The sequence below is a fragment of the Anopheles gambiae genome, chromosome X, assembly GCF_943734735.2.
Source record: "Anopheles gambiae chromosome X, idAnoGambNW_F1_1, whole genome shotgun sequence".
Taxonomy (NCBI): domain Eukaryota; kingdom Metazoa; phylum Arthropoda; class Insecta; order Diptera; family Culicidae; genus Anopheles; species Anopheles gambiae.
The window spans coordinates 13,851,797-13,865,400 of NC_064600.1; the positions used below are offsets into that span (position 1 = coordinate 13,851,797).

Sequence of the window (13,604 nt, forward strand, 5' to 3'; positions counted from 1 at the left end):
TACATCAGGCATCTACTGAAGAGGGAGTCTCTTTTTCCATAGAATTCGTATGAAAAGTGAAATAATTGGTTCCAGGTCAAGAAAAGTGCAGATATATAGGGATTAAATACATCACAACCATACGGAACACCTCCAAGTAGCAACAGTAATCCATTGACCAGTTCTTAGTATCGTCAAAATATTGTTAAAAAGGAAATTATGTAGCAATTAAGCTGAAGACACTACCTCACTTACTCCACCTGTCGATAAGCACAGCAAAAATGTCAGCTCGTAGTTATCAGTTATCTAGACGTAGAGTGAACGCGCCCACGGCCCGCTCCGAATTTTTTTTTTAAATTTTTGAATAACTTCGTGAGCACTGTATGACTTTTGAACTAGCAAGTGGGAGTTTATGTGTCACCTCCCCTACACTTTTCCTCCACACTCCTTCACACCTAGCTGCCTCTTTTGGAAATAGTTTGATTTTTAACGCTTCTTACTATTGAATCTCTCGAAACTCGTTATGCGTAAAATAATCGTTATAAGGGGTACTCGTTATGAGAGGTTCCGATATTTGATGGCGAGAAACTTGTGAAAATATTGTGCCTTTTTTCGGAACTCTATCTACTTCAGAGAAAATTCGGTCATTTTTGTGCTTTATCAATTTGGCATCGAGAACACTTCGAGAATTTTTACATAATTGCACAGGCTCCTACGGTATCAAAGTTTACCTTCCACCGGAAGAGCAACAACGCAAATGATGTAGTGTGAATTTTGTGATATTTTTGCGTGAATGTGAACTGCTGAAGTAAAATTGTATTTTTCCTCCCATTGTTTGTCATAAATCGTTGCAACGATGATGTGTTGCTTGGGCGAATAATCAAAACTAAATATCTTATTTTCCAACGACTAAATTCCCTCGCCAAACCCAATCTCCATCTCTAGCGGAAATTAAAGAAACGCGTACACCAGCTTAGAATTACACCTTCCAAAAACCTCACGCGAGGCAAGCCTTTATTGCCTGATTGTAAGCAACGTCGCTACACGTTTCGCCCTCCTCATCCCTAATCGTGCGGTCCGCGCCGTGCTGCAGCAGCAGCTGCAGGCACTCCACATTGCCACAGCTGGACGCGTAATGCAGCGCGGTCTGGCCGTCCGCCCCGCGCAGATTGATATCGATCCCGTCGACGGCCAGCAGACGGGTCAGAATCTCTACGTTCCCCCGGTCCGCCGCCCAGTGTATGGCAGCCATGCCTTCGTCGTCCAGCCCGTTCACTAGCGCCGCCGGCTCGCCACTGTCCCCGAGCATGGCCCGCACACCGTCCAGGTCGTTCGCCTTGATCCTGTCGACCAGCGACCGGGCCGTCCCGTCATCCGGCAGGCTGCACTCCGACAGTCGCTTCGGCCGCGACACCGACACCCAGGCCGGTTCCGGTGCGCCGGGCGAGCCGTGGCGTTCGCACCAGCTCGGCGCCAGCTCGTCCAGCAGCCGCACGTACTGCTGCCTGGCGTCGGCCGGATCGAGCTGCCGCACCTTGTCCCAAGCGTACCACTTGGCCCGTGCCGTCATGCTGTAGATCGCCGGCTTCGGCGTGTTGCACGGCCCAACCGTCGCCTGCTTGTACAGACCGTAGAACTGTAGCAGCTGCTCCTGCTTGAACTGGTCCGTGCTGTGCTCGATGTATTTGGTCGCCCGGGCAAAGCTCTCCTCCAGCGGGCTGGCGGTCGTCTCCTCCAGCTCGTCACTCATGTCCGCCATCGCGAGCAAGTGGGCCGCCTCCCTTACCACATATCCTACAAAATGCTACCTAGCCCACTACCGCCGCCACTACTACTACTGCTACTATCTACTACTACCGCGTCCGCCCCCCTAGTCCGTTTGCTGGAAGAAGATGGGCGTGTTGTCGAGCACGTGCTTCTGGTTGCGCTCCAGGTTCTCGATCGACGCCCGCTTCTGGAACGACACGAACCCGTACCCCTTGGACAGGCCCGTCTTCCGGTCGAACACTACCTGGGCCCAGGAAACCTTGCCGAACTGGCTGAAGTAGTTGCGCAACTCCCGGTGCCCCACGGTCCAGGCGACGTTGCCGACGAAGATTTTCAGCGAGCGGGCAGCACTACCGGCCCCAGACATAACGCCGGAAGAAATGCCTGCCGGAAGAAGGGAAAAGGGCCGAACGTTATAGCAACGTGTCCTTTGCGGTATCGCACAGAGAAAAAAAAGTGGCGCTAATATTTATATACCGACGTAAAGAAGGTACGACTGGAGGAAAATGCTGCCTGGTGGGGAACAAAAAAAAAGTATGCACACACGTTGGGCAATATCTCACTTTGATCGTGTGTTTTTTTACTGCTCTGCGAGAATGCGAGCCGTGTATATGTGTGTGTGTGCGTAGAGAAATTGTCAACTGTATGACAGCCGAAACAACAATTGCGTTTAGGCGCACGAGTTTGTGGACTGTAAATATTGTTTTTGTTAAAAATGAAATGTTTTTATTCCAATCAAATGGTCATCAGACATGTCGTCAAAAAAATGCAAAATGATTACATTTTTTGTACAATTGACCAACAACACAACATTCTAGAGGGGTGTAACCACCTCAATGCTGACGTTACAGGGGTTGCACACGTCTATTCCCAAATAGACAGAGCTCTTACTTAATAATAGCTGATTTGGGGCTGTTTAACGAAAAATCGTTCCCATGTCGTACTTTGTGTGGGTGATGAAGAGATACACGGTACTTTGCAGAACACTATGAGACTTGTTTGTTTAAACAAGCACTTGGTACTCACTGGAACCTTACAGCCGTTTATACATTTATAATATGATGTGTATATGGTTCACGATGGAAACTTGAAGGATTGTTATAAGAAGGTGGTACCGAACTTGATGGAACTTCATATCTTTTTAAAGCATGGCATCGGTACAAAGTGGCTCTTGTTAAATATATATCTATAAGCCTTCTAACTTTCCAGACAAATCTATGTATGATTGGTCGTGTGGTCACACGGGTATCAACACCATTGACCATTACTCTCACTTGCTTCAGTTTTCATAAGAGTTTAGTATTTTAACAATCGTATCGCCACTCTAGTTCTAGCGATGCATAACTTCAATGCAAATCCATACAACAGTACAGAATGAATGAGAACGCTCTCCAAGCGAGGAAGCTCCACTGGTGGTTGGGTATCCCACCAACAGATGGTGCCACCAGCTTTTTGCTATTTTTAGAATGCATGAGTCGTTTGCCGTCTGCTAAACGAAGTCTTTCTATATTCCGTTTAGGTAGAGAACTTGAGTCGTTTAGAAGGCGTTTAGTGGTCGTTTAGTGGATTTGTAGCAGTTGGGACGCGCATATCCGTCCGGCTTACCCAACACACACTTCTTCTCCGGCAACTCTAGGAGCGTTTCTACATACACCGAGACTGCAGCTGAGAGATGGCTGTGAGAGAATTGACAACCGGTTTCTCACGCTGGTGTGTGTAGAAGCTCTGAAAAGCGCCGAGATGAGACTTTTAAAATGATGTTAAAAAAAACCATTTTAATCGCTAAAATGAAGTCAAAAAAGTTTCTTTTACTTTTTAATAATATATCTACGATTATTAGACAGCAAAAATGCAAACTATAATTGATCGATCGCTATAAACTGCCAATTCAATCTTTTCTCAGCTCCATCGTTCTTTGCATGCCGAGGAGAATTCTCTCACCGAAAATGCTGTCAGTCGCTGTCAAAGCATGCTGTCAGTTATTTTCTCAGCTGCATTCTCGGTGTATGTAGAAACGCTCTAGAACGAACAACAATCAGCCGTACCGGCGAATTCGTTCGACGAGAAACATTCGTCGCTCATGAGTGGACAGGATTGTACCACTAGGTGGGCCAGTACAAAATCTATACGGTTTTCTGATTTTTGATCTAGAGGGCTATGAAATGAGTGAAAATGAGCGTCGCGGCGAACGTTCCCAGGAACGAACGAGTTCGCCGGTATGGCTGAATAATTTTCGCGTCTCTCCCGATCTCACCGTTCCGCGGCTTAAAAGAAAAAGGAATAAATCGAACTCTACCAAAACGTAGTTCGCAAAGCGTGTTGCGTATCCTTCTTTAAAAAATTAGGGACCACATTTGTGGCGCCCCTAAAAGTGGATTTGTTGCACTTGGAAATCTGGATTGAGTTTGACAGTTCTTTTTGATGTGTCGAAAATCATGTGTAAAAACTTATGTTTTATATTGAAGCAAATTCAACATTTGAAAGTGGTTGAAAAACATCTTGGAGGCGGTGAATAATTATGTGCACATTCGCAAGTGACTTGGCAAATCCTGTAACGAAGTCCAAATTTCTCTCCATAACCCTGTAAATAGCTCAATCGTACCAGTGGAACATTCAATTGCATAAAACTATCATTTTTATTAAAATAAATAAACTGGTAGGACCTTAAAATATGTCTAAAATCAAAAATAAACTTACATAAAACGTTTTATTATTGTCTGCGCTTGTCTTCGCAGCAAATGGTCGAGTGTTGCAGCGAGTACTATATACACGCGCTCCTGCGTTAAGCTGCCATGCGCAATAGCGATGTGCAGGTGTGCGTGTGTCTGTGTGTGTATGCGAATCTGTGTATCGAGTGTGTGTCTACGGCTTTTCCATTAGTTTCGCAGGATCGGCGTCCGTTTGTGTAGGCACTGTGAAGATGTTCAGGTTTGTGCAGCATTTGTTGTGAATCGCTTTTACATGACTTTTCCTATTTTGTGACCCGCTCGCCGCGCTTGCGATTGTGACATTTTATTAATTGAAGTGGATGGGTATTCCTGTTTCCTCGTCCGATTCTAGGTAAGCGTGTCCCCCCGGCTACACGCAACTTCGAAGAGCCCCCCTTCTCCCCCGTAGTGCGTCGACAGATCAACACACACATTCGCACACACGTTCAGTCTCAAGAGCACACAAAGCACACACACAACAATCAAAAAGCATAACACGCCAGTCTGCCCGGAGATGAGAAACAATGTCAAGCGCCGGAGGGCGAGCAGCGGCGGCGGCGGCCTCACCACTCAAACACTGCTCGACTTTGATTTGGGCGAATCGTCGTCGGATTCGGACTTCCGGATCGAGGACCATGATGAGAGCGACGACTGTTCGCTCGGCTCGAAGGACGACGGCGACGACGACGGGGACGATGACGACGACGATGAGGATGAGGATGACGACGACGACGATGAGAGCGGCGACGACAGCGGTGACGACAGTGAGGATAATGGGGAGGCCGGCGCCGGCAGCAATCCACTGTTGCAGCTGCTGCACGGCGCCCAGAACGGTGGCGGCAACGAGGAGGAGGAGGACGAGAGCACGACCGAGGGCGGCGGCGGGCAGGCGAAGGGGCGACCCCCGGTCCCGGCAGCGAAGCAGACGAGCGAGCGGGACGCCGCGCTGCAGAAGCTACTGATGAAGTCGATCTGCTGCGCGTGCCTGGGCGACCGGAGCGACGACCAGAACGAGATCGTCGAGTGCGACGGGTGCGGCGTGACAGTGCACGAGGGCTGCTACGGGGTGAGCGAGTGCACGAGCGTGACCAGCACGATCTCCTCCTGCTCGACCGAGCCGTGGTTCTGCGACGCGTGCAAGGCGGGCGTGGAAAACCCGGACTGCGAGCTGTGCCCGAACAAGGGCGGCATCTTCAAGGAGACGGACGTCGGCCGGTGGGTGCACCTGGTGTGCGCGCTGTACGTGCCGGGCGTCGCGTTCGGCGAGGTCGATCAGCTGTCGTCGGTGACGCTGTTCGAGATGCCGTACAACAAGTGGGGCGCGAAGACGTGCTGCCTGTGCGAGGACGCGCAGCTCGCCCGGACCGGCGTCTGCATCGGGTGCGACGCGGGCATGTGCAAGACGTACTTCCACGTGACCTGCGCCCAGTACTACGGGCTGCTGTCCGAGGCGCACTCGGAGGAGGCGGACCAGGCCGACCCGTTCTACGCGCACTGCAAGATCCACTCGGACAAGTCGCTGATCAAGCACCGGAAGCGCAACTACAACACGATCCGGATGCGGGCGGTCCAGCGGCAGGTAGAGGAGGAGGGCCGCCGGCAGCAGAAACCGACCGCCGAGCAGGTGCGGATCGAGCGCAAGCTGACCAAGCACCGGCGCCGGTACGTCGCGAACAAGGAGACGAAGAACCCGCCCTGGGTGCCGACGCAGAAGATGCCCCGGCTGCTCATCACCAGTGCGACCGCGTGCAAGAAGCTGCTCTACAAGGCGGAGCTGATGGGGCTGGACCGGGCGGCGATCGAGTTTCAGGAGGCGCAGGTGGCCTCGCTGGCGGACGTGCGCAAGAAGTGGCACATACCGCCCGCGTTCAGCGTCGAGTTCATCGGCTACTACCTGGACCGGGCGCTCCGGCTCGAGGACATGAAGAAAAACCTGCAGGAGCAGATGGCGCTCAACCAGCGGCTGCTCGGGAAGCAGCAGCACCTGCGCAACCGGTACGACCAGGCGGTGGCCCAGAGCCAGGCCGCGCAGAAGGCGAACGATGCGGTGCGGGCCAGCATCGCCCGGCTGTACGAGCATATTGGCGCACTCTGCCCAAGCAAAGCGCTCGTGCCGGTGGAGCAGATTGGTAAACCGCCGGCGCCGGTGCCAGCAGCGATGACAGCACCACCGCCACCACCACCACCTCCACCAATAGCACAACCAGCACAACCACCAGCGCCTCCTCCTGAAGCAGCAACAGCAGCAGCATCGGCACCACCGGCACCACCGCCGCCGTACGTGAAGCCGCACCAAAGCGTGGTGATCAATACGGGGCCGCTCGGGGCGACGCCGCCCGCCCGCACCATGTCCGTGCCGACGGCGGCCGCCCTCAAGATGGGGGTCGGTTTCCCGCTCCAGAATCTCATGGTGCCTGGCAAGCGGGACGACACCGGGCGCATACTCAGCACGCAGTGCAAGCAGAACAGCGAGGAGCTGCTGAACGAGTGCGGCATCTGCAAGCGGTGCCACGATCAGCACCTGCTCGCCAAGTGCGACACCTGCCACCTGCATTACCATCTCGGCTGTCTCAATCCGCCCCTGACGCGCCATCCGAAAAAGTCCAAGCTGTACGGCTGGCAGTGCTCGGAGTGTGACCAGTCGGACGACTCCAACCCGGAAAGCATCATCATACCGAAGGCGCCGCGCAAGTCGCGCACCCGCTACTCGAAGGACGGCACGATCGTGCCGTACGACTACGCCTTCCCGCCCGACACCCAGCCGCAGGCGGTCGAGGCGGTGGGGCGCCGTGCGAGCCGGGCCGGGCCGGTGGCCGTCGAGGTGAAGGATGAGCCGGTGGCGGAAAGTACAAACGAGGCGGTCGATCCGTTGCCGGTCAAGACGCCCGGCAAGCGGGGCCGGAAGAAAAAGTCACTCGAGGGCGTTGCGGTTGGCGAGACGACGACGGCGGCGGCGGCGGCGGCAATTACTGCGGCGACAAACCTGGCCACCGCTGTACAGTCCAAAGAGGTGAAGCAGCAGAAGAAGAAGAGCGATCCCAAGCTTCCGGATGGAAAGGACGCAGCGGACGAGGAGCTAGGGGAGGAAGAGGAGGAGGAGGCGCGACAAAGTGACGAGCACAGCGGTAAGCACTCGCTGCTCAACACGACCCCCTCCGAGCTGGACACGTCGGACGAGCAGCGAGCGTCGGAAGGCGGGAGCAGCAAGATGGCGAAGGTAGAGTCAACCACGCACCATCACCACCACCATCACCACCAGCACCACCATCCGGGGCCACCGCATGCTCCGACGGCCGGCTCGTCCGAGGCAACGGCGGCGCACACAAACGCCCAACTGCCCGCCCCGGAAGGTTCCTCGGAAGCACTAGCAGCAGACGGTGGTGGCGATGGTGGTAGAGAGCCACCGGGAGCGATGGGAGGACTGCCGGCGTCGGTGGAGGACGGTGCCGCCACCAGTACGCACCACAAGCACAGCAAGCGGCGAAAGGAAAAGCACCGGAACCGGTCGCCGAACGCGGACCGCCCCATCTCGAAGGACCACAAGCGCAAGCGGAAGCGAAAGAACCACGACTACGAAACGGTCGACCAGACCGAGCTCGTCGAATATCCGCTGCCGGAGTACGGTGACAGTCGGCCGAGGATTAAAATTAAGGTACGCAAACTTAACTAGTAGTGGAAGCTTGGTATCAGAACCTACCCGAACCTGATTCCGTGTTCGGAATCAATTCGGAACCGATTCCGATGCTCCAAATCAAATTCGATTCCGATTCCGAAGCCGATTCCAATCCCGGAACCGATTCCAGAGCCGATTCCGTTTCAACTCCGGATTCGGGTCCGGAAATATCTACGGAATCTGCTCCGGATTCAATTCCGGAATCGGCTCCGAATTCAACTCCGGTAACGGCTCCGGGGTCCACTCCGGAATCGGATCCGGAATCGGTGTCGTCTCCGGAATCGGAGTCGTCCTGGAAATCGCAATTTGATTCCGCTGGAAACGGAATCAGAATTGACTCCAGAATTGGAATTAGGTCAGGATCCCTCAGTTCTTCAGTTCTTGAATTGAAATAAGAAGTTTCAGAAGCGAATTCAGTCTGGGAAATCTCCAAGAAAATTGATCGTTTACATTGGTGGCTATCAATACCTAGCATCATCGGACCCAAACGCCTATTCTTATGGAGATGCCTAAACTGACTACGATTTCGAAGCCGATTCCGATTTCGGAGCCAATTCTGATTCTGGAGTCGATTTTGATTCCGGAACCGATTCCAATTCCGGTACCGATTCCAATTCCGGAACTGTTTCAGAGCCGATTCCGGATCCGATTCCGAAATCGATCAACCTACTATCCTGAATCGATTCCATAAAACTTCGGAGTTAGCCGATTCCGAAGAAAACTTGTTCCCATCATTGCACCAACCTCGCGACTTACACTGGCAGTGTGCGTTTGGCCAACGTTTTATTATGTTTTTCGTTTTTGCTTCAGATCAAATCCGTGCTGGACGGTTCCAACACGCACACGACGCAGATATACTACGTGCGAACGGAACCGCAGGAGGAAGAACCGGCCGAGCCACAGCTTACGTCCGGTGCCGCCGACAGCTCATCGCAAGCGGTAAGACACGCATTTAATTAAGGTCGCTACCTAGACCTTGCGAAAAGTGAATGTGATTTTTTTTGTTATATAAAATATAGCTAAATATTCATCAGAATATGGTTTGTCGTACACCAAAACAAAAGAAATTCACCAAAACCGTACACCAAAACATATAGAAATAATACATTAAATGCGTTTCCTTCTGATTGCCCGCTGAGCATTATTTTTACACCGTGAACAAACAGGGGAATCACAAGGCAATGCATTTAATTTATTAATTTCATATATTTTATAGCCTAAATACTGGGGGAATGGAGTATTCTTTCTTTTGGCGTACGATAAGCCATAATTTGATTAATTAATTAATTTATTTATTTAATATTTAGTATGTTTAGTATTAATCTCTCTAAGGCGAATATCCAAGGGACCGTCAGCTTAAACGGAAAAGCATGGCATCCTTTGACTAACATTTTTGTGAACTCTAACCCAAAAAATCATCTTAGAGAATTTTGGACGGAAAATCACATATGCAGCTTGAAGGATATTCCCCTTAGAGAGACATTCATCTTGAAGAATCAAAAAATGTATGAAATCTGGCGGGACCGTCAAAATGTTTATCTTAAAGAAACAATTCATCTTGAAGAGACTACAACTTAGAGAGATTTAGAGAGATTAAGGAGACGTAGATTGGAACATACGAAACTCATGCAGCTTTTAATCTTGACAGAAGGCGACTCCCATCATGTTTATCGGTTCTGACTGACCGATAATGTGATGCGCGTATTATTTGATTTTGCCTGAAAGTTCTGAACGGAGCAAAGATATTTACAGCACAGAGTATGTTGGGCGCATTGGGACGTACGTCACCATGTCTCCATGGGAGGAGCCTTACGGCATAACGCGTTGCTTTCCTTTGAATAGCCTCAATACGCTGAATCCAACACGGAGCTGTAGGACACCAAACAATACTAGCGTATTCTAAACCTGACCGCACTATTCAACAAAAAATCCTTATAATGCTGGTTGGGTCACGAAATTCCCTAGCTACCCCGATAACAGTCCCTTTGCCATATGAACAAAAGAACTGCCTGAGAAGCTGGGAGTTTTGTCGAGCAGTATTCCTATATAATTTACACAATCGGTACGTTGCAGCACGTCATTGTTGATTTTATAGTTGAATTGTCCTGCCATTTGTCAACTGATAGTGAGAGTATGGTTCGATCACACCAGGAACTAAACACGTTCAGAACTTGCATACAAAGGTAGAACGTCATGAAATATAGCAAAAAACCCCAAAATTTTACGTTCACTTTCGCTTCTTCTTGTTCACCAGGACCCGATGGTATTTTCTCCATTATCTTAAAAAAATGCAATCCCATCTTTGCACCTCTTCTGCAACGCCTCGATGTAAGAGCCTTTGACGCAATATACACTGATTTCAAAGCGGGTTTTGACAGTCTGTCTCACAGTTTGTTAATAGCAAAATTGGAAAAATTGGGATTTGGCAACCCATTATCATCCTGGTTGAGTTAACGATAGAATTTCGTTTCGTTGGCCTGTCGGCCGCTCCACAGGGCAGTGGACTTAGCTATTTATTTTATGTATAAATGAATGTACTAATATTTTACCACATAATGGACAACTATTATTTGCTGACGATTTACAAAATATTTCTACCTGTGTCCTCACCAGCTGACTGCGAATCGCTACAATTTTACTTAAATCAATTTTCTACTTGGTACTCGTCTAATGGCTTGATGCTTTGTCACCCTAAATGTTGTGCCGTTTCTTTTGGTCGTCCGTCTAATCGTATTCTGTGTGATTACTGTTTAAAAGGTACCAAATTGGCTAAAGAATCCTCTAATAAAAGACCTGGCAGTTTGGCTTGACGATTGTCGCTCATTTTAAACCCAGATAGATCATGTAGTCTGCAAAGCGAATAAGCATTTGGGTCTCAGTTCTCGGATGGGCTCCGAGATTCGTGACCTGCTTTGTCTGAAGGCATTGTACTGTTGCTGGGTTCGCTCCATTCTGGATTATGCTAGTGCTGTATCGACTCTAGATGGAGGTACTGCTATGCAGCGATTAGAGAAGGGTCAGTGGAAATTTACGCGTATTGCAATCCGTAGATATCTTCTCGGTTTTAATACTACTGTGCCCTCCTATCCTCTCCGCTGCCGAATGCTGGGATTGATTGATATTAAAATCGCATGCGCAGTCTTACTTCATCGCCGGCGTCCTCTCTTCCGATATTAATGATCCCCCGCTCCTCAGTTCCATTCCATTGTACGCCTCATCCCGTCGTCTCCGTGACACACCTCCCATATACATCCCGATCGATCGGTTTCGATCGGTTTTTGGCCAGAATAATCCCTTCTTAAGAGCCCGCGCTTCATGTAATCGAGTCCACGAGTTGCTTGACTATCACGTTCCTTTGTCCCGCTTCTGGTCTAATCTTTCCGAAGCCTCCTCCCTATCTGCTTTCTCCCATCCTTATTTTTTTCTTCTTGCTTCCCTAGCTATGAATTATTATATATTGTATAACCAAGGGTGGCAGAAAATACAAATTTTCAAATATACAAATAAACGGACTGTATTCCGGGCTTTAGGACAAACGCATTACTCGCCTCCGGAATGCTTTCAAAAGCAAACACACCATAAAAATAGGAAGAAACCGGTTTTTTCAAAGCCATTATTTCGCTTCTTTTCCACCCCATCCATCCAAAGGGTCCGCTGATGAGCCATCCACTGCTGCCGCAGTTGCAACCGGCGGCCCAATTTAACGGCAGCACGGAGCAAACCATCACCATCACGCAGGGCCGGGCCCGGGTGAAGCGGGACGTCGGCAGCCGGCACAACGCGTCCAGCACCACCTCGATCGGTTCGTCCGTGGGCAGCAGCGGCAGCGACGAATGCATCTGCGACGTCTGCCAGGGTGTAGGCACGTCCGCCAACATTGTGCAGTAAGTATAGTTGGCACCGGCGATCAACAAGAGCGCTAAAAAAAGTATTAAAACTCTCTCTCTCTCCTCTTTCTTCTTCAGGTGTGATGAGTGTCAGAAAAGCTATCACTTCGGCTGCCTGGAACCACCGCTGAAGAAGACGCCCAAACGGCGCGGCTACTCCTGGCACTGTGCCGATTGCGACCCAACGGTAAGGCTCGGAGCGTTAACGGCTCCATCCCGGTCGCTAATTGCTAATTGGCTCCCTGTTTGTTTCCATTCCGGTTCTAGGATGTGGAAAACTGAACGCCGCGCGTCGCCGCAGCTATAGTCTCGAGGCAGCTTGCACATTATCTATTCGGCGAGAGGGGCATGCCTGCGGCCTGGACTGCAAGGACGGTTTCTATTTTACGGGTCGTTTTAAACATGCCATCCATTGGTTCACTTCTTCGCATTAAGCCATTAACCGTCGGAAACGTAGCGTAGCGCGTTCTTTTTTTCTATTTCTTTTATTTTGTACGTGGCATACACAGCTGCTCACAGCATTGGAAGGAAACCCCTCCATTTTTACTTCTTCTTTTGATTAACCATGATCTCATTGAAAGTATGATGAACAACACGCTTAGACGCTTCAAACAAAACAAAAAAAGCATGCTCGTTAATTTGTTGCGCGGTGAAATCGAATTGCAGCGAAACTTTGGCAAAAAAAAAATTAATTCAAACGAACGCAGAAACACACATCGATGCGTTGAATGGTACGATGCAATTCCCCTAATGGAAGCACGGCTGGCCTAGATTGCGTGACAAACCACATCACGTCCCCTTATTTGCAGTATGGAATTTGATTTAAGAAGAATTGTAATATTAAAGCGTCTCATTGCCGAAATAAATGTCAGTCAGTTAAACTCAAAGTCAGTCACCATCTTTTCACACAGCGAGAGAAATGTTGTGGTTGTTGTTGCCCACTGCAACGGTGTTATTCGGTGTTAATGAAACCGCCTTTGCCTCCCTTTGCTTTACGAGCTAGAATCGGTTGGAAGCAATTCGTTCACACTGTTTTCTTCTCAAAACCACACTAACAGCACGTGCCCCTCCTGCGTCTATTTTGAGATTTATTATCGACCCGCATTAGGTGGTAATTATAACGCGCGCCCTCCCCCATTTTCTCAACTCTTGGTCTCTCTCGCTCTCTCACCATTTCCCTCTAGCGACTGGATGGAAATATTTTGTCACACGTTTTTGTGTAAATCGAGTGTTCCCGGTGGCGGCAGGTGGGAGGCCAACACACTAGCGCACACACACACACATTTCACAGTAAGGGTAACGATCCGGAACGTCACGGTGCCAGCACCGTGTCCTCGAGACGGAAAGAAATGAACACACAGCTGGCGGTTGCACGATTTGCACACGTATCAACCGCTGGGTGACACCCACATACGACGACGGGACGGGTGGTGGGGATTTAAATACCCCACGCAATTAAAACTGCACCAGGCAAGGGTGAAGGACAAGCGAAGGGCATGCGATTACTATTAATATTTTCCTTCACTTCCTACATTCCAGGCAATTGGTGTCCAGCTCGACTAGTCCAGCAGAAAAAGGGTTCACGGTGGA

The 13,604-nt window shown here is 50.1% G+C and overlaps 2 protein-coding genes across 3 annotated transcripts; one reads left to right on the plus strand and one right to left on the minus strand.

Moving 5' to 3' along the window:
- Positions 1–958: 958 nt before the first annotated feature.
- On the minus strand, positions 959–2,449 carry LOC11175641 (acyl-CoA-binding domain-containing protein 6). 2 transcript variants are annotated; one of them, XM_003437043.2, is made up of 2 exons: positions 2,224–2,449; positions 959–2,130 (listed from the first exon to the last, which is right to left on the minus strand). In XM_003437043.2, exon 2 carries the CDS (start codon positions 1,736–1,738, stop codon positions 977–979), a length of 762 nt encoding a protein of 253 aa, XP_003437091.2. In that variant the 5' UTR covers positions 1,739–2,130; positions 2,224–2,449; the 3' UTR covers positions 959–976. The 2 variants fall into 2 exon arrangements, with proteins under 2 accessions (XP_003437091.2, XP_061503171.1); XM_061647187.1 differs by having other exon boundaries at positions 2,228–2,388.
- Positions 2,450–4,523: 2,074 nt separating this feature from the next.
- Positions 4,524–12,901, plus strand: LOC1272343 (PHD finger protein 14). The gene is made up of 6 exons (XM_311289.6): positions 4,524–4,674; positions 4,807–8,106; positions 8,938–9,066; positions 11,776–12,011; positions 12,093–12,201; positions 12,282–12,901. Exons 2-6 carry the CDS (start codon positions 4,969–4,971, stop codon positions 12,294–12,296), a joined length of 3,627 nt encoding a protein of 1,208 aa, XP_311289.6. The 5' UTR covers positions 4,524–4,674; positions 4,807–4,968; the 3' UTR covers positions 12,297–12,901.
- The last annotated feature ends 703 nt before the right edge of the window (positions 12,902–13,604 follow it).